We start from the raw sequence: 21909 nt of genomic DNA, 5'->3' as shown, positions 1-21909 counted from the left end.
AGGCGTGTTTTTCATTATAGTCATCCTGGATAATATGATTAATAGGATTGTCTTCAAGAATGAGGCTGCAAGGACGCAGTTTGAAGATTTGTTGTAACTACAAATAGTTTAAATAGATGGGTAGCTACCAAAACTTCCCCATAATACAAATATGATGTTTGAAACATTTTTGGTTGCTTGGAAACGCCAAGGATATTTAGATCCATTCCTTCCATAGGAAAGTCTGGATTCTTCAAAGTAACGGCTCTGTAGGTCTATCTTCACTATCTTCATAATTGTTGACCCGTAAAATAACTTCTTCATTCTTATTGAAATCTCCGAGAGCACCTTTCCAATATTATGTGGTCTATTTATCTACTTCTCCGCGGAGATGCGATCTTGACCAATAGGAGTCCGCGTGGCAGCCCTTCTTATTCCAAGCTCTGGGGCACGACCCGAGAGTCAAGAAATCATGACTCTTGCTCAGTAGTTCAACCCGAAGTAGCAAAATAGCATGTCGCTTTGGCTGTCAAAACTTGACCTGTGATTACCCTTTGAACAGGAGTTTTAAACTACTGATGAAGCGTTATAGTGAAACGAAGTGACTTTTTATAGCTGAACAGATTTGGCAGTTATAGTTAATATAAAGTAAAACTGGGTGAATTTGTCCCTCATTACACCCCGTTCTCAACGGGGTCCTTAGGTCCAACTATGCAGTTGGTACCTCCAACTTTACCAGTTGGGACACAAAGTAACCATTGGCAAGAGGCTTTGCAAACTCAAGGAACAAATCATGGACACTTCAAAACCGAAGTGAGTAATAATGTTTCAGAAGTAATGACTAATAATATGGTATCCATATCACAGCCATCGTCTGTGTCACCAAATAGTGGACAAAGTGACAGAGACGCGGCAAATGTCGAATGTGTTGTTTGTGGGGATAAATCGAGTGGAAAACACTATGGACAGTTCACATGTGAAGGTACGACTTCACTGTTATATCAAAATTTGATATATTTTTATTTAGTGTAAATTAATTTTACTTGATATGATAAAATTCATTTTAAATACTGTATAATCTTAAGAAACATTTTTATAGCTTCTACCATTTATTAACTTTAAAAAGTTTTGCATAAATTTTAAGCATAAGGGGGGGGGGGGCGGCTGATATATTTAAACTTAAAGTCACTCAAAAAAATCAATCAGAGAGAAATTTTCTATAATAAATGAAGTGAAAGCATTTTCGTTATAGTCTTAAAGTCTGAAGAGGCTATAATGTAAGCCGGAACCTTTATTTTAAAGTTGGTATTTATTCGCTTTCACTCCTTTTCCAAATTCACGAGCTGGACAATCAAATGCTCATTTACGATGTTAACCAAACTCCGTTTAATATTACTGTGAAAGCGCTTAACTTAGCTTAGACGGTTAAATTTGTTTTCCAAATTCTCCTTTTTCCCATGCAATTTTGACACGCTTTGCTTTAAATCCATTTTGCACAGTATTTGTGTTAAAACGAGAAAACGTCGAACAATGAAGAAAAACGAGCTGATTTAACAGCCAGAATAAACAGAATAAATGCGAATATCTTGGCCGAGGCTGTTTTCATCCTCCCTCAATGCAAACAAAAAGTTAGAAAAATTTTATTGAGGCAGTATAAAGGAAAACTTCAAAAACGCGTAAGGCGAGAGAAGAAAGACTTTTTATTTGTTACTTTTGTACGAAATGAACAGAAGTTTTGGGGAGAAGGGGTTAGAAATGGGTACCCTTCCCCTGAATCCCTTTTACCCTTCCTTAGATTGACATTGGGCTCTGAGTAGGTTTACATATCCTCGCTGAATCAAATCATGATGTAACCTCGCCATGCCTAGTCAATTGTACCTATTTGGACATTAGCTTATATCAATATAGCAATTGATAAACCAAACAGATGAAATCTCTAACGAAGTATATCCTTGATAACAATTGCAGTATGAAAGATGGTTTCATGGGTAAGCAGACTTTCATTTCATCTGAAGCATCTTTCTTAGAAAGCTTGAAAACATGAGCCTATGACATTTTCTTTGGACCTAGGTACCTCAAGTTCTGAAGTAACGGTTAAAAAGGATTCGCTACTTCTTATATTGTCCCGGGGCTTTTTTCTGTTCTTACTCTTATTTATTTCACTTAGGAGGGCGGAACAGAATTCAGGGTCGAAATAATTGCGCTTTTCTTACTTTTTTCACTGGTTAATTCAACTGGTTTTTCCTCTTTGTTCTATGGTTTCTTGTTAGGTCATGACTAGCAATAGTTGTCTCAGGAATTATCAAAAATCCGTGTTGCTGTATTGGCCCAAAAAAGAAGAACATGACAGACCTTTTGGGTGAAACGGATGGAAAATTGCGGAAACTAAATAATTTAGTTAAAAACAAATGAAGCTTATATTAAACTAAAGACTCCTATGAAAGAACATTAAATGAAGTTATCCCGATAAGGAATAAATAGGAACTTCATTGTTTTATTCAGAAATGGGAATGAATCCAATTGGTTACATTGAAGCTTTTCAATATCTTAGAACTAGCAAATTTTCAGCGTAGTCATATGGTCCTTAGTTTCAATTTTATTATTTTAACAAATTTGAGCAAAATGAAACAGTCAGGTATCGACTACTATTGTAATCCGTATGCTACACAATTAGCCTCCAGTTCCTACCAAATTTTGTATAAGAACGTGTGTATTATAAGTCCAGTTTTACCAATTAACACACATATAAGGGGGGGGGTCTGTGATTTATTTTTTTACATAAAACTAAGAATTATAAAAAAGTACTTTTTAAAATCTGAAAGGAAGCATTTTTGTTTTTATAGGCTTTCAAAATAGTATACTTAAAAAGAGTAATTTTTTTTCAAAACTTGAACGGGAAAATCCCCCCGGATCACTAATGATGCCCCTGTATTAACCCAAGACTAACAATGATAACGGTTAACTTTTATAGGCTACATTTATGTTAAGAAACGAATGTTATACTGCAATCCAGTATGGACTTAAAGCCCGGAATCTATGTAGCTTACATAACATTTCAATATTTCTCAAAACGTTAGCTCTGTTACATGTTGGCTCTGTTCTAGCCAAAGTGCTGGAATGTGACAATTTCCTTTAGGGTGATCTATTTTTTTCTTAAAAAGGAATGAAAAAAATAAAAAGGAATAAAAAGGAAATATGAACCTTCTTTCGGTAACTGCTTCACATGCGATCTTCATATGCGTGAACAGCCTCCATTTTCAAAGTTAGAAATTTCACATTATTTTATGCATTATTTGATTTTATTTATTCTAATATTATTCATTTATCTTATTCAATTTAAATAATTCATAATATAAGTTATTTATTTATTTATTTTATTTTATTTATAATACTAATATCTTAATATTATTTATTCTATTTTATTTGTGCATCATTTCATTACATTGTTCTATTTCATGCAATATTTTCATTAAGATCCCAGCCCTTTTTGGGAAGTCTAATTCTTTTTTCTAATACTGTGAAAGTTTTCATATTGTAATAGCTTTTGGTTAGCAGTTATTAACATTAATAATTTTTATATATTCAGAATAAACATAACTAATATGTTTTATTGTTGTATTTAACTCTCTATTGTTCACAGCTTCTAGCGACAAGTGATACTTTTCACTTACAGTTTTGTACTGCGAATTTTTTTTTTAGCCAAGGCTCTCTTAAGTATGAGAGAGGCTATTACTCCCACCTTCAGCCCCTTTTTTGCATTCAGATTAATGCTGGTATAACAATGCTTCGGGAAAGAAAAGCCGTTCCTAAAGATTGCACAATTCCAAATATTTATTAGGAAGAGGGCGTCTTAAATATTAAAAAAATGGGTTATAAGATGTACATTTCAGATCGAGTCTTAAGAAAAAACCTTGTTTTATAGAAATGTACCCTATAGACACCAGCAAGGTGGCCAGGGGTCAATGCTTTCTGAGAAACAAGAAGACGTTAAAAAGTACACATAAACAGAAGAATGAGAAATATCCCCATTTAAATTTCGGTCTAAACAAAGCTCCTGGTAGCACTTGCCCCCTTCTCTGTAGGGACATTTTCTGGCGGTGCTCATAATCACTACACCTTTGCACCCTTTGTGCCCGTAAGCATAGGAATGTAATCATCTATGTCGCACAAACAATTTTTTCTAAAATAAGATGGGAGCTAACAATCAACACAAAAATTTTTGGCACAAAAAGTAAATAGTGAATTTAAAACCTAAAATGAACATAAATAACAATGTAAAGGGAATGCAAACTTAACACGAGGGAAAAGTACCACAGAAATTGTGATGTTACCAGCTCCAGCCCCTCCCCTTGAACTACTAGACTAACGTATTTTCAGCGCTTGTTTAAATCAAGAGCCCATAGGACTGAAACTTTTTGCTAAGCTGTTTTTCGATGTCGCTATATTTGAGTCTTCATTCTTAATGGCAGATCATTTTCAGCAATTTAGTCTGCTGTTTCAATGTATTCCTTCAAAATGAATTAATACTAATTTGACTAAGCAAAACTTTCAATTTAAGGAATCTATTAGGTTCTCGGTGAAGCTTAAATACCGCTCAAGGTCTTTGGGTGGCTTGAGCGGGATGGTAACGTCACACTTGTTTGGGTCAATTTCTATTCATTTTAAGTTTTACTTTACAATAAGTCCGTTTACAAGTTTCAACCTCTTCATTAACTGTAATTATTGTTTTTAACGCTTATTTTAAATGATTATATGGTACTTGTGTCTTATAGTCACCACACTCAAGTTCTTTCTAGAAGTGAAGTTTAGTTAATGCTAATGAAATAAAATAAAATATGATGAAATTATAATACTTTATCAACAAAATTATGAAAACTACGAGAAAAATGCGCCCAAAACAAAGAAATGTCAACGAATTGTGATGAAATGAAACGTATTCTGGTCCCAAATTTTCATTTCAACATACATGGTCAGACACTATTTCCTATCAGCACAGATCGCAAACTGAATGAATTTCACCCTATCGTTTGAAAAACCGGTTCTTAACCAAACTTCACTACTCGACAGAACTTGAGTGTGGCGGTTATAGGATACAAGTACCGATTTTATTTTTTATTGTAAGGTTTTCCGACGGCAGAAAAAAAAAGTTTTTTTGAAAAAAATCGACAAAAATCGAAAAAATACTCATTTAAAGCACCAAGCTCATTCTTCGCAAAGTTTGTGTCTAAAAGGCTAACAGATTCTTTGCTTACTAAATAAAATCATTGCTTATAAAAAAAGAAATGAGGACAGAGACGGTCTTTAGTCCCCTTCTACCCTATTAGACCAGATTTACATTGAAAATGCTAAATCTCGTAATAGCCTACTCAGAAATATATGTTTTTTGGTAACAAAAAGCTACTTTTGTTTAAGTCTTGAACCCCCTTGTATTTTTTAAGCTTGCCCTCCTCCCTGAAAAACATTTATGGATGTGTTTAGGTACTTTCAAACCTCATTCATTTCAAGTTCGAGATAGTAATCCTGTATTTTTTTCCTTTTAATCATTTGTTTATTAAAAAAAATTAATGGATTTTTTATTTATTTTTTACTTAAACTGATTTATAGAAAATAAACTGTTTTTTAGGATGTAAGAGTTTTTTTAAACGAAGCATTCGTCGGAATTTAACCTATACATGTCGAGGAAATCGTAACTGCCCTGTTGACCAGCATCATAGGAACCAATGTCAATTCTGCCGCCTAAAAAAATGCCTTAAAATGGGAATGCGGAGAGAAGGTAAGATATTTCAGTCATTCTTTCTTTCTCTCTATCTCTCCCTCTTATTCCATATCTCTCTTAATCTTTGTGTCTGTGCCCCTTTCCCCCTGTCTCTCTATCCCTCTCATTCCTGCTCTCATTCTCCCTTGCTCTTTCTCTCTCACTTCCTCTTTAGATCCCCCCTTCAATTCTGTTTTCAAGTGTTCATTTTAAAAGAGGTGTAGGCTAATCTGTATTGGCAGTTTAATCCGCCAAGGCGGTAATCACGGGGTACCTTATTTGAACCCCGACTCTGCGAAAAAAAGAAGAACTATGTAAAATCACCCATATTTCAGTAATTTTATTACGATGTAGAGACTCCTCCTTAAATTCCTTGGTCCCTCTTTCCTGAATTAAAATCTTAGGCACAGTCTTGCATACGGCTAAGGGAATCAAGAGCAAGTTCAATTCTTTCTTAACTAATAAAGTGCAAAATGCGATATATTCGTTATAACTGAATCCAATCTTTTCTTGAAGTGAAGGCGTCTGGAAAACCCCATTTCCTTGTTTAAAGTTTGAACAAAATCATCTTAGCCTGGTAGAGAAAAAGACAAGGAAATAAAAATTAGTATTGAATGCCAATATATTTAATAATTTCTTGTCGATGTTTAATATAAATATATTGTCCAATACAGCAACAAAGGGTTACCCACTTTCAAAAATCACGCACACCAGATGGATTGTGGAAAGTGTGGCAGAACTAATGAAATTATTGGGGACTTTGCCAAGTCTGATTGAATAGTGCAAAGTACTGCAGGATTATGAGTACACGCGGAACTCCGATACGACCACCAGGTGGTGGAAAGGGGGCAACCCCTCATATAGCAATTGATGTCACATTGCATTAAAATAGACCAATCACTAATTAATGTAAAATCACCAAAAGTGGTCTTATTTTTTCAGCTTTTTTTGTAAAGACACCCTGCTCCCTTCACTCATTTCCTGCCCCCATCATTTCAGTAGTCTCCACAAATGATGTTGATTCGCGATTTGCCAAACTTTTGCATCCGCCTTTCCATTTTAAATTACATTTATCAACCCAATCAAAATTAAATCCAGTTCATCTAACATTATCAACTTTTTTTGAATTTTTTCTTATAAGCCATTATCTTGTCATTCATTCTAAATAATTCGATAATGCTCTTATAATTCAATACCAAGAACTGCCACTGAATTCTGACAAACAAATCATAAGACCTACCATGTTTATGGCATATTAGCATAATTAAAACACAGCTAAAAACGCAGTCTCCCATGCATGGACAAACTTGAGTTTTTTTTATTAGGAAGCCAGTCCTTAAAGTACCAAAGTCAGTGAAAATGTAATCTGATTGTTTTATATGATTAATTAAACTTGCACGACCATATATATATATATATATATATATATATATATATATATATATATATATATATATATATATATATATATATATATATATATATATATATATATATATATATATATATATATATATATATATATATATATATATATGTATAGTACATTCACCGCTCTTTTATTAGGATAATAAAAGAGCGGTGAATGAAAAGAAGCGGTGAATAAAAGAGCAGTGAATATATAGAACTTGACCTCTAAAGATCTCCACATAGAGCTATGTAGTTTAGACAATAGTGGGCATTAAATAAAAACAAATCAAACGTGTATCAGATGTAAGCTGAAAATGAGCTGAAAACATATGACATCAAACAGCTGAAAAGGCGACTTTTCTTTGAAGGTGTATTTGTCTTTGGGAAGCAATAGATTGCTAATATTTGAGTTTTGATGGTTGAAAAGCGTTGTCATAGTTTACCAGTTAGTTTTGATTATTTATTTTCAAGGTTTAACGTGGCAACAGTGACAAAAATGAATACTCTAAAACATCGTAATTAATTAACAATCAAAACAAAAACCTTAGATTTATGCAGTTTACAGGTATGAACAGACCTAAGATGGGTCCAGGAAACAAAAAGTGTTTTTAGTTGTGCAGTTTGTTTTTAGTTGAGTCAATATTTGTGTTTTGTGTGAAATAACAGTACTAACAATAATGATTTAATTTATATCCACCGTTCCAAACTGTAACAAATAGTGTAGCAATGACAACAACGCAAAAAAATACAAACTAGCAAAATTGCAAAAGTGGTAGCAAAAAGAAAATAGGAAAATCATAAAGCAAAGACCATATCCGATGACCTGTCAAGACCCTAAAGTAATGAAGTTCTAAAGTAAAAAAATTATTTAATTTTCTGACAACTATTTTTATTTCTTCTTAAGTGACAAAATAATAGCCATACCTCTAAATTTGGCAATAATGTTCCTGTTGAGATTTTTTTTTTTTATAAAAAAATTTTTTTTATAAATTTTTTTTTATAAACAACTTTGAAATTTGCTTACTTTTAAACTTTTTAGCGGTTCAGCGAGGTCGAATACCTCCAAATCAGCACTCAATGATCCCTGGTCATTTATCTCTTCCTTATGGAGAAGGATTTCCTGGACAACCTTACCTCCAGTCATTTGTGTCCCTTCTAGTCAGAGCTGAGCCATATTCCACATCTCGTTATGGTCAGTGTATGCAGTCTAATAATATCATGGGCATTGATAATATATGTGAGCTGGCTGCAAGAATGCTTTTTTCCGCTGTGGAATGGACGAGGAATATACCTTTCTTCCCTGACCTACAGGTACATCTTTTTATTTTCTAAAAATAAGTTTATTCTCTAAGCAACGTTTTATTCTCTAAGCAGGTGTTCCGAGTATATGGTCCACACCCCGTATGGGAAGGATTTGGGTTTTAATAGCTAGAAATTTTTAAGAATATCTTGGAATACTTTTGGGCCGCCTCCACGTTTCTAGGAGCCAAATGATAAAGAATCTTACAAGATACTATGAATAACCACAGTTCAAGGTCGAGAGAAGTTCAGGAGTCATTTAACTAACGTGACGTTCGTCTTAGGATTTAGATGAAAGTCTTTATTTATCTATTATATTCAAATGTGTATTGTCGTGTTTAAAAAAAATTGCACATTTGAGTTTCTCGTGATTTATAGGAGAGCGATGATCAGGGTTGCTACTTGTAGTCCGAAAGTGCTAATTTAGAACTATTTCATTATGTTTAGCACTGTAGCACTTACTCGGGGCTGCCACCTGTAGCATGAAAGAACTATTTTTGTGCTATCTTAGCACTACAGTCAAGTTTTTGACTGTAGCACAAAAAATCGCTGTGTAGCACACAAATTTGGGCAGTTGTAGCACTTTAGAAGCTGACCGTAGTGGCAACCCTGGTGATAATGCGGGTTTTGAAACTGTTTTCAACAATGTTTGTTTTCAACTTTCATTTAAAAGATGCCATGTGCAGCTGAAAGGCAACGACTTCATTTTAGTATTTATTACCCTGCCTAAGCTTGTTTTCCCTGGGTTATTTTTTTTCATGAGCCATTAAAGGGCACTTATTTGTGGATTAGTTTACATTTGGGAGACAAAGTTTAGGCCTTCCTAATTATTTTAAAAAATTAGAAATACCGAGTTCGGGAATAAAACCCATCAGGTTTGTTCTGCTAAGAATTCAATTTTGCTAAGAATTTTGACGTCTGCAGTCTGCTAAGAATTTTGACGGTTTCAACTGTGAACTTGGATCGTAATTTGCGGCAAAACTAAATCGTGGGCTAAATGATAATAATAATAATAATAATGATGATAATAATAATAATAATAATAATAATAATAATAATAATAATAATAATAATAATAATAATAATAATAATAAAACGCCTCTGGTTCTTCTTATTAAGGTTTGGAGCATAACCCTCTCTATTTCTTAAAGTAAGAATTGAGAAATGGTGATAATTGGGAAAATACAAGAATTTCAGGTAAAAATTCTTAATTAAGAATTCATTAGCTTGTTTTTCAAGAAAATTTTGAAAACATACCCCTTCCGCTTGGGCATAGTAATACGCCTCCCAAGTATTCGATAATTTCAACTTTGAAGGAGCCTCCAAATAGGGATTAGATATAATCATGGGCGAAAAAAGAAACCTTTGAACTTTAACCCCCTTTTGAAGTTTTGATCATTACCTCTTCTATTCAAAAATTGTTTTGTAAAACAAATGTTGTAAAAACACAAAACAACACAGGTATTTTAAAGACACATTTTTGAAGAACATATTGTGTCGTATTTGGGCAGAGATTTAAGACACGCGTATTGGCATTGCCTGTATGGCATGCCCATTGCACCCATCACAATATGCCTGTCTCGGTTTCAGGGAAAATTTGGCTACAAGAATATATTTTTTGTTTCTAAATAAAAAAATGGAGGAACAAATAAACTAGTTCGTTGCTTATTTAATTGTGGGATTTCTGAACTTAAACGAATTAAGCGCGCTTTGTTGTCTACATAGACCTTTAATGAAGGGTACGTGTAAACAGGATATATGCTGATCTAAAAATTATGATATTTCAGAGTGTCAAGAAACTGACCCCCCCCTTCACGCGTGTCTGCATGCAACAAAACAAGCTCTATTTTTATCACGTCTAAGAGAAAATTTTTAGCAAAAATGTGGATGTAATTTGAAAAAAGTGTTGATCAAACAGTTCGTGGTAGCGAACTGTAGTAGGGAGCGACCCGGCTCAATAGTAACCAAAACTCTAAAAAGCGGAATTTTGATACCAATAGTTAATCAAAAGAATTGCATTTTAATGCTGATTTTAAATATATAGGTTTCATCAAGTTTAGTCTTACCTATCAAAAGCTACGACCCTGAGAAAATTTGCCCTATTTTAAAAAATAGGGGGAAACAAAAATTTGTAATGAAAAATTAACGAAAATCACACCGTCAGATTCAGCATATCAGAGAACCCTACTGTACAGGTTCCAAGCTCCTATCTACAAAAATGTGGAATTTTGTATTGCCAGAAGACAAATCACGGATGCGTGTTTATTTAATTTTTTTTTTCATTTTCCCAGGGGTGATCATATCGACCCAGTGGTCCTAGAATTTTGCGAGAGGGCTCATTCGAACGGAAATGAAAAGTTCTAGTGCCCTTTTCAAGTGACCAAAAAATTGGAGGGCATCTAGGCCCCCTTCCACGCTCATTCTTTCCCAAAGTCGTCGGATCAAAATTCTGAGATATCTATTTTATTCAGCATAGTCAAAAAACCTTATGACTATGTCTTTGGGGACGATTTACCCCCCTCCCCCCACAGTCCCCGTGGGAGGGGCTGCAAGTTACAAACTTTGACCAGTGTTTGCATATAGTAATTGTTATTGGGAAGTGTACAGACGTTTTCAGGGGGATTGTTTGGTTGGGAGGAAAGGTTTGGAAGAGGGGGTTATGCGGGGGAAACTTTCCATGGAGGAATTTGTCATGGGGAAGAAGATTTCCATGATGGGGGCGCACCATTTTCTAGTATTATTTAAGAAACAATGAAAAAATAAATATTAAAAAGTTTTTTCAACTGAAAGTAAGGAGTAGCACAAAAACTTAAAACGAACAGAAAAAAATTACGCATATAAGGGGTTCACCTCCTCGTAATACCTCACTCTTTACGCTAAAGTATTTTTAGTAATCTAAACTGTTTATTCTACGGCCTTTGTGATTCAGGGGACAAAATTTAAGCTTTAGTGTAAAGAGCGAGGTATTGAAGAGTGGGCCAACCCTCTCATATACGCAGTAAAAATAACCGAAAATAGAAGTTTGTTACGTAAGCTAATTCGTATATCTTTTACTAATAAAAACGTTTGTAAAAAACTAAAAGTTCTTGTTGCCTTTTCAAGTACCCAAAAATTGGAGGGCAACTGGGCCTCCTCTCCCCTCCTTTTTTCTCAAAATCATTCTATCAAAACTATGGGAAAGCTATCTAGCCAAATAAATAAATATGCAAATTTCGCTTTCATTATTCATCTGCGGAGAGCCGAAATCAAAACATGGATTAATTAAAAAAAGTTCAGAAATTAAATAAAAAAACAACTTTTTTTTAACTGAAAGTAAGGAGCGACATTAAAACTTAAAGCGAGCAGAAATTACCCCGTATATGAAAGGGGCTGTTCCCTCTTCAACGCCCTGTTCTTTACGCTAGAATTTTTACTGTTTTAAAAAGTAGAGTTGAGAGAAAGAGTCAAACTTTAGCGCAAAAAGCGAGGCGTTGAAGAGGGAACAGCCCCTTTCATATACGGGGTAAATTCTGCTCGTTTAAAGTTTTAATATCGCTCCTTACTTACAGTTAAAAAAAAATTGTTTTTTTATTTAATTACATTTGAGGATGGTATGAAACTTGTTACCGTGTGTAATGTTTCCAGATAATTTTTCCATTTTTGGGTTTTTGAATTTTAATCCAGGACACATTATTGGGTTGGTCAATCCTGTTTAGACCCGTGAAATTAGTTTTATTTAATTAGAAAGAGCGTTTTCCAATTAAAATAAATAAATTACTTAAGTGATATCAAATAATTTTAAAAGTACAACTCGAAGAATAACCTCTTAAAAGTACAATAAAAAGTAAAATAAACCTCTTTTATTATAATCCTGTCCTACATGGATTGTTGAATTGACATAAAGCAGCTCAATTATCTGAAGAAATATTAAGTATTGCTAATGTAGTACATTTTAAAACAGTCTTTAAATGTGTTCAAAGGAAAAATAACTTGATGGTTTATACCCATGAAAAATATGATAATGCTTTCTTTTTAGGTAACTGATCAAATTGCCCTGTTACGGCTAGTTTGGAGTGAGCTCTTCGTGTTAAATGCTGCTCAGTGTAACATGCCACTTCATGTGGCCCCACTTTTAGCGGCAGCCGGCTTACATGCAGCACCGATGGCAGCAGATAGAGTAGTTGCGTTTATGGATCACATTAGGATATTCCAAGAACAGGTAATAATCCCATTATTTCTCTTACTTAAACGAGGGTAATATCTAAGATTTTTTTTTCGCCATGAGCATCTGTATAGAAAGATCCGGCACTTCGGCTTGACCTGTGGTTCGACCATCAAAATAATATCTACCGAAAAAACAGTCGAGAATTTTTTTTTATGAAAACACTGTTTAGTAAAGTTTAAAAAAGAGTTGGGCAGAACAGTAGACGACAGATGAAACTCTAGTTATACATAGAGATGAAACTGGGATTTTAAAGAAGGTGATGTAGAATGGTAAAATAAAATGCATTTTTTAGTCATGTGTACTTTTTATTTAATTTTCATTTTTTTAAGTAATCAAACATTAAAATCCACATTTAATTTGCTTGAGCTACAACTGCTATGTAAGAACAGCGCCATAGTTGCAAAATCACTTTGCGTAGAAATATTGTCTCAATGCAATGGGTAGATCAAAAATAAATTTAGACTATTATTTATACAAAATACTAAAAACTAAAACAAATAAGAGAAAATGAGTTGAAATTGAAGATTAAACTAACCTCGTTAGGAGGGAGGATTTGGGCTCTTTTTCAAAAAATTCTCATTTAACTAAATTTACATGTTTATGCAATACTTTTTTAATTTAATACTTAGCCTTTCTTTATATTCCCAAGTTCTTGTGAGATGGATAACAGGCACATAAATATTCCTATTTTTTCAACTAATATCTTTTGTCGTCTGTTTTTTTTTTTTTTTTTTTTTTTTTTTTTTTTTTTTTTTTTTTTGCTACAGATTGATAATCAAATATTACCCATCAAATACCACGAGCCCGAGAAAATGACCTTAATTTCCAAAAAGGGGAGAAACATCCCAAAAAAAAGTGACCCCTACGAATATCACACCATCAGGTTCAGCATAACTGACAGCCCTACTGTAAAGGTTTTAAGCTCCTACCTATGAAAACGTGGAATTTCCTTTGTTTTGCCTGAAGAAAGATCACTGAGGCTTGTTTATTTTTATTTTATTTTTTTATCCATGGAGACTACGAAACAATGGTTCTAGTATCTCGAAAGATATTTCCTGGTAATGATTTGAAAAGCCACCAGAAATTAAATTTAAAAGAAAAAGTTTGGAGCAAAGTTTGGAGTTTGGAGCAACACAACACTAAAATGTAAAGTAAACAGAAATGATTTCGTAAATAAAGGTGGCTGGCCCTTTTTATTCTCAGTTCTTACGTTAAAGTCTGAATTTATGTTATAATTCCCTGAGAAACAAAATTCAAATATAAGGGACATTAAATTTGAACAAGAAGTATTTTTGAATAACTTTAAGACTTCAGAACAAAGAACGAGGAATGAGGAAGGGGGCAACGCCCCTCCAGAACATTTTTATTTGAAACTGGGATTACAAAGATATCATCTCTTAAAATATATATTTGACGGTCTTTTCTAGCGTCGACAGGATTTGTGACCAGATTCTTCTTTGACATTTCAAGGGCACAGATTATTCAAATAAGACTTTTAAGCTATCAAATAATTATTTTAATTGACAAATAATTTTAGGTTGAAAAACTCAAAGCATTACACGTCGATTCAGCAGAATATTCATGTCTGAAGGCCATAGTCCTATTTACTACAGGTAAGAGATAAATACATATCTTTACCCTTTAACACTATTAGGAAAACTAAAACTAAAAATAAAAAATAATAATTGTTTCTGTCAAATTGTAATTTATTTTCAACTTCTCAGAATTTAATTGTTTCGTGGGGGATGGGGGGGTCTCAGTTTTTATAGCAGTGCGTTTTCCAAGAACGCATAGATAAATTTAGTGTTTTTTCTAAATCACAAGATTTGTGTTTATTATCTGATGTCCTATTCTCCTGACATAATTGGCACTTTTATTGCTATATAAACTAGTATTTGTCTCTCCCAAGAAAGTTCTTGTTTGTGTACCTGTTTCCATTAGTTATATTTTTCGTAGTTTACTTTTTTCATATATACGCTGATTGTGATTTTGTGTGATTAGTGTGATTTAGTTGTGATTTAATGACCATTGTAATAGCTTCTTATATTCCGGACTACGCTTAAGAGGCAACCCTTTCTGAAGCCAATTCGAACAAGTCTCCTTTTTGGCTTTTTCTTTTTACCGTAAAGGTACATGTTTTGAATCTCAATGCTATACGTTCTTAAGGATATTCGCGATTACTAAGAATCAACATAAATCTTTCGAAATTGCTTCGCGATAAGACATTAATTTTTATTTGTATTTCAAAGCTTATTTGTGAAAAATAAAGTTGTAAAATTCACTTTAAATTAGTTTTCTACTGTTTAATTAACTAAACAAGCAAAAACTAGCCATTCTTTAAATTGATCTATTGCTTGTTTTATGGGTATAAGTCAAGAAAAAATCTACATTCATTGTTTAGGATGATTGCTAAAATTTCAAACAGTTCGTGGTAACAAACTGTAAGTAAGGAGCGACTCAGCTCAATAGCAACCGAAACTCTAAAAACCGAAATCTTAATATCAGTTAAATTTTAAATGTTAACATCAAAGAATCAGCTTTGATATTGGTTCCAAATATATAAGATTCATCACGTTTAGTGTTACCAATCAAAAGTTACGAACCTGAGAAAATTTGCCTGATTTTTGAAGTAGGGGGAATCACCCCTTAAAATTCAAAGAATCTTAATGAAAATGAATCCGTCACATTTGCTACTTTTGCCGGAAGACAGATCACGGATGTGTGTTTTTTGCCCATGGGTGATCGTATTGAAATAAAGGTCCTAAAAGATCGGGAGAGGGTGCATGCAAACGGAAATTGAAAGTTCTAGTGCCCTTTTTAAGTGACCAAAAAGATTGGAGGGCAACTGGGTCCCTTCCACAACCATTTTCCCCAAAATTGTATGATGAAAATTTTGAGATAGCCATTTCGTTCAGTGTAGTTGAAAGATGAAATAAGTATGGCCTTAGGTGTAAAATGACCCCCCTCCTGATTCCGTGGGGAGAGGCCTATAAGCTATGAAATTTGCCCATTGTTTAGATATCCTATCTTTTATTGGGAAGTATACACACATTTTTTTGGGGGGGGGGGGGGTTCTTGGGGTTTATTTCTATAGGGAGAATCCTCCTAGGAGAGGGGAATTCCCGGGGGGTTTTCCAGGAGAAATGTTACTCAGGGGAAATTTGACAGAAGAACTGTACGAAATTCTTTTTAATTGTCTTACATTTTCTTTGCCAAATTTTACTTATGGAGATGTTCCAGGGGAATTATTTGGGGGTTATTTTCCGCGTGTTTTGATTTCCCGGAAATAATTTCACTGAAAAGAGCATTTCTGAAGTGATCGAGAAACCGATTAGACATTAATGTCGTATTCAAATAAAAGAATGCTAAAGAGGATTTTTCAGGCTGAGTCGTCCTCGAGTAATTTTATGGGTAGGGGGATTTTCAACAAGGATGAACTGTCTGGGGGTGGCCCCCTCCTCAATACCTGGCTCTTTACGCTGATGTTTGGCTGTTTGTCCTTTTTTTTAAGAATGGCTTCCTTTTTGATAAGTGCTAACAGCTTTAGAGTAAGAGCAAGGTATTGAGGATGGGGTAGCCCTTCATATATGGAACATATCTGCCAAAATTAATATTCAAATATTGTTTTAATTTTTCGTGTACGGTGAGCCAAAATCGAATCTGTATTAGCTGAAAAACGTTCAGAAATTAAATAAAAACACATTTTTTTTTACCGAAAGTAAGGATCGACATTAAAACTTAAAACGAACAGAAACTATTCCTTATATGAAGATGGCTGTCCCCTCCTCAACACCTCGTTCTTTACGCTAAAGTTTGACTCTTTGTCGCAACTCTGCTTTTTAAAACAATTAAAAACTTTAGCATAATAAGTGAGTTATTGAGGAGGAGACAGTCCCTTTCATATATGGAATAATTTCTGTTCGTTATAGGTTTTAGTGTCACACCTCAATTTCAGTTGAAAAACTTGTTTTTCATTTAATATATAAATGAAACATACAAATATATACCATAGGTCTAAAACTAGGTCTAAGACTTATACCATAGGTCTAGAAACTTATGCTAAATATATATAGCATAGGTCTAAAACGGGACCAAAGACCCTCTACTACGTAAATGGTTCACAAGATTTGGAATCTTGGGCCTAAAATACTTCTCTTTATTCGTCATACCCTTCCCTCCGTATGGAGAACACTCACTGGTCATCTATAAGTGTTTGTGTTGGTTATCCCGTAATTCGCAGGAATCCTTTCAGTGTGAAACATTTAGGCGAGTATATGGAGTATGAATCATGAGGGTATAAACTGACACCTCCCCATCAAACACACAGTAGGTATCACCATCTCAGCGAACTCCGTCTAACCTGGGAATTTTGCGTCCAGGTGTGACAACCTCGCTAATCAGTATCTCTTGGTTGAGATTACTCTCCATATAGCACATTACACTCGGCTTGAGTGTGTCAACAATTGGAAGGTACTAACCGAACTTTAGACCTCAGATATAACAGCTGCCTACCACTGTAAACAGGTCCGTGGCAAGTCCAGGTCCGGGGAATCCTTCCTCCTTATGATAACACTTCTTTATTGTCTCAGATTTACTTATTCAGATATACAGATATACATTACTTATATTATTACTATTATTTAGATATGCTTAACTTATAGATATTTAGATATATTAAACTTAAAAGCTTAATAGAAAAAAAGTACAATAATAAAAATAGTAAAAAATAAAAGCTATTTAGTAAAAGACGAAATTGTAAAAGGAAAGAGCAGCTTCTGATACAAAAACTAACAAGAACATGAGTTAGAGCATACCGTTACTTAATTTTGTACACCCACACATTTCCGAAATCGCAACATCTAAGCGACTGGAATACAAAAAAAGGGAAAAGGAAAATTGCATGTTTGGCTAAATGTTTTCACTGGGCCTCATCAACAGAATCCGAAATAACTTCACCTTTTAATATATTAAGTAAAAAAACAATTTTTTTTAAATTGAAAGTAAGGAACGACATTGAAACTCAAAACGAACAGAAATTACTCCGTATATGAAAGGGGCTTTTCCTCCTCAACGCCTTGCTCTTTATGCTAATGTTTTACTCTTTCTCCTAGATCTACTTTTTAAAACAGTAAAAAACTTTAGCGTAAAGAGTGAGGTATTACGAGGAGTTAAAACCTTCGCATGCGTAAAAATTTCTGTTCGTTTTAAGTTTCAATGCTACTCCTTACTTTCAGTTGAATAAACTTTTCATATTTATTTTTTCTTTGTTTTTAAATAATGGTAAAAAATTCTGCATCCCCTTCATTGAAATTCTTTTCCCCCATGACAAATTTCTCCATGGAAAGATCCTCCCACGTAACTCCCCCCCTCAACCTTTCCCCCAAACCAAAAATTTCCAAATTTCAGTTTAAAAATTCCAATTTCCAATTTCCATGAAGTTGGCTAACATTAAGAATCATGAGTTTCCTATAACAATTACATGTATCATTTTCACCACGGACATAATTTCCTAGCAGTCTAATAACGTTTTTTTGTAAATCCTGAACACTTTTAAAATTAATACAAAATCCACTTGTCCAAATCATGCAACCGTAAGAAATATAAGGCATGACAATAGAATCTATGTTCAAGATCAGGTCAGTCTAGTCCTTTGTCAACCTACTTCATTCAACTATTAAACATCGTTGAAACTCATTAACAACAGCATTAGGAAGAAAGCAATTTCCATTTTCGTTGAATGGAAAGCTCGTTTTTCCACTGATTTCCGACATTTCTAAGCGTTGAAGCATTTGATCGATTACCGAAACAAATCCAATCTGGTCTTGAAAACACCAAGAAAATTACCAAATCCCTAACTCACTCTCCTACTTTTGAATTATTCATGAGTGAAAAGAGTGTTACTTCGATAAATTTGATTTACTGACCAATGTCCCAATATTCTACTGATGGCTAAAACCAGCATGCATAGATAAAAAGTAATTTTAAGTTAGGAAATGTGATTTTGGTTAGTCAAGATTCATATTGACTGATGGGACCATCTTTTTGTATCCCTTGGTAAGTAGTATTTAAAGGATTTTATCATGGATAGAAACTAACATAGGCAGCGCAATAGCGCAGACTAAGTAAAGAGTGATGTGGGCACAAAGTATTAATATTTTTTTTTTTTTGGTTTTAGTCCAGAGCTAGGTATTGAAGGAGATGTCGTAGAAACTTCAAAAATGGCTCATCCGATTGTAAATTGAAAAGGCTAGTGTCCATTTTAATAGTCGAAAGTGATTGGACGAAAAACAACCCCCCTCCCACGCCCATGATTTCACCAAACATATCCAATAAAAATTTTGAGATAGCCTTTTTGTTCAGTGTAGTTGAAAGGTCCAGAAATTATGTATTTGAGATGAAAATCCCCCTATAGCCCTCAGGGCAAGGATTGTAATTTATGCCCTGACGGCGTATAAGGTTTATAAAGAAAGGTTGATCGTATAAACTTCAGAGGGGCTCATCAGAAGTTTTAGTGCCGTTTTTAGACTCAGAGTGATGGGAGGGTGGATCCCCCCACACCTCGTACCTTTTTAAGATTCAGAGTGATCGGAGGGTGAATACCCTCCCCCACACCCCGTATTTTACCGAAATGCATCTTATAGAAATTTTGAGATGGCCATTTGTTGTTGCAGAAACTTTGAAAAGAGCTCATTCGATTGAAAATTGAAAGGACTGGTACCTTTTAAATAGTCGAAAGTGATTGGAGGGCAACTGACCCCTCCTACCACGGCCACATTTCCCCAAATAAATATTTTGACATATCTATTTTGTTCAACGTAATTGAAAGGTCCGGAAATTATGTCTTTGAGGATGAACCCCCCCCCCCCCCCACAGCCCTCAGGGCAAGGGTTGTAAGTTGTGCCCTTGGGACATATAAGGTATCTATAGAAAGGGCAACCGTACAAACTTCGGAAGGGGCTCATTGGATTGGTAATCATAAGTTCTAGTGCCCTCTTTAAGATTCAGAGTGATTAAAGGGTGTCTACCCCCCCCCCCACACACACATTTTCCCAAAATGCATGCGATATAAATTTTGAGATGGTCATTTGATGTCGTAGAGACTTCGAAAAGAGCTCACTTGATTGGAAATTGAAAGGGCTAGTGCCCTTTTAATTAGTCAAAAACGATTGGAGGGCAACTAACCCCTTCCCAGGCCCACCGTTTCCCAAAACACATCCAGTAAAACTTTTGAAATAGCCATTTTGTTCACCGTAATTGAGGGGTCAAGAAATTATATCTTTGAGGATGAACCCCCCCCCCCCTCCCAGCTCTCAGGGCAAGGGTTGTAAACTGTATTCTGGGTACATATAAGGTTTATATAGAAAGTGTGATCGTATAAACTTGAGAGAGGGCTCATTGGAATGTAAATCAGAAGTTCTAGTGTCCATTTTAAGATTGAGAAAGATCGAAGGGTGGATACCCCCGCACCTCGTATTGTGATTGGAGAGCAACTAACCCCCTTCACATGCCCACCATTTCCCCAAACGCATCCAAACAAAATTCTGAGGTAGCCATTTCGTTTGTCGCAGCTAAAAGGTCCGGAAATTGTGTCTTCGAGGATGACAGCCCCCCCTCACCGTCTTTAGGGCAAGGGTTATAAATTATGCCCTGGAATCATTTAAGGTTTTTTTATAGAAAGGGTGGTCTTTAAACTTCGGATAGGGCTCACAGAATTGGTAATCAGAAGTTATAGTACCCTCTTAAGATTCAAAGTGATCGGAGGGTGGAAAGCACCTCCCCACGGCGGGTATTTTCACAAGATGTATCAGATAGAAATTTGGAGATGGCCATTTGTTGTCGTGAGAACTTCAAAAAAGGCTCATTTAACAGTCAAAATCATCAAATTTTGCATCTCATTAAAATTTTGATACAGCCATTTTGTTCAGCGTTGTTCAAAGGTATGGAAATTATGTCTCGGAGGATGACAGCACCCCCCTCCCCCTAAAAAAAACTTCAACGCAAGAGTTTAAATTTATCCCCCGAGGGCATATACGTTTTTTTTAAAAAGCATGGTCGTATAAACTCTGGAGGGTGCTCATTGAATTGGAAACCAGATGTTCTAGTTCCCTCTTTGAGAGTCAAAGTGATTGGGAGTAGCCCCCCCCCCTACGTTGTATTTACCACAAATGCATCTGACGAAAAATGAGATGGCCATTTATTCAAAAGTTGTCCAAAGATCAGAAAATAAGGCCTTTGGTGTGGACAGAATTCTCCAGAGTCTGGGGGTAAGGGTTATAAGCTATGCCACGGGGATATATTAGTTTCTTATGGAAGGGGTGATCGTGTGAACTTTGGAAGAGGCTCATTTGATTTGAAATGTATTGTTTTAGTTCCCCTTTAAGAGTCAAACATGGTGGAGAGCAGCTAGCCCCCCTCCCTGACGTTCTCTTTTCCCAAAATGTATTAAATTGAAATTGTGAGATAGCCATTTTGTTACCAATGTTCCAAAAATCATATAACAATGTCGTTAGGGTGGACACTGACATTCATACTGACATTAAAACATAATTTATTTATTTTTTTGCCCGGTTTCACAGTGGGAACTAAATAAAAAAAAAACAAGTTTTTTTCAACTGAAACTAGGGATAAACATTAAAACTTAAAACAAACAGAAATTATTACGTGTATGAGGGGGTTCGCTCAACACCTTGCTTTTTGAACTGAAGTTTTTTAGTACTTAAAAAAAGCTTCTTATGTTTTTAATTAAACGAATCTTGTGAATCAGGAGTCACTCTTAAAGAGTTGGAACGAATTCAAACCTTAGATTAAAGAGCGAGGTGATGCAGAGGAGCATTCCCGTCATACACGTAATAATTTCTGTTCGTTTTAAGTTTAATGTTGCTCCTTACTTTCAGTTGAAATAAAAGTCGTTTTTTTTTACTTAATTTCAGGTCGTTTTTTTAAATAATGCCTGGAAATCTAGCCCCAGTTCCACGGATAAATTTTCCTCCCCACTGGAATATTCTCTAGACAATTCAGTCCTGGTGAAAGTTTGTCCCATGTAATTATCCTTAACATCTCCACGCGTAAAATTGAGTCGACAGAGAGAAAACAAGCCATAAGAATAATTTTGTATAAGAATTCTAGTAAATTCCCCCAGTTTAAGATTTCCCCAGAAAAATTCACCCCCTGAATACTTCTCTCCCTCTGGAAAATTATCCCCCATGGAAAATCACCTAAGCAGAAAGTGCATCCCCCCACACCCGAAAAAAGTATAGATACT

The 21909-nt window shown here is 34.7% G+C and overlaps 1 protein-coding gene across 2 annotated transcripts in view; it reads left to right on the top strand.

Moving 5' to 3' along the window:
* Positions 1–21909, top strand: part of LOC136039762 (steroid receptor seven-up, isoforms B/C-like) — an 89950-nt gene that overhangs the window by 23831 nt on the left and 44210 nt on the right. Inside the window, exons 1-5 of one of the 2 annotated variants that reach the window (XM_065723620.1) lie at positions 453–961; positions 5603–5752; positions 8184–8455; positions 12459–12641; positions 14185–14260. In XM_065723620.1, coding sequence (XP_065579692.1) covers positions 691–961; positions 5603–5752; positions 8184–8455; positions 12459–12641; positions 14185–14260 — 952 coding nt within the window. In that variant the 5' untranslated portion in view covers positions 453–690. Of the gene's footprint in view, positions 1–452; positions 962–5602; positions 5753–8183; positions 8456–12458; positions 12642–14184; positions 14261–21909 lie in introns of those variants that run through there. The other variant, XM_065723621.1, reaches the window with a different exon arrangement.

This window comes from Artemia franciscana, chromosome 20 (genome assembly GCF_032884065.1).
Source record: "Artemia franciscana chromosome 20, ASM3288406v1, whole genome shotgun sequence".
Lineage (NCBI taxonomy): Eukaryota > Metazoa > Arthropoda > Branchiopoda > Anostraca > Artemiidae > Artemia > Artemia franciscana.
This window is presented reverse-complemented; position numbering and strand designations above follow the sequence as displayed.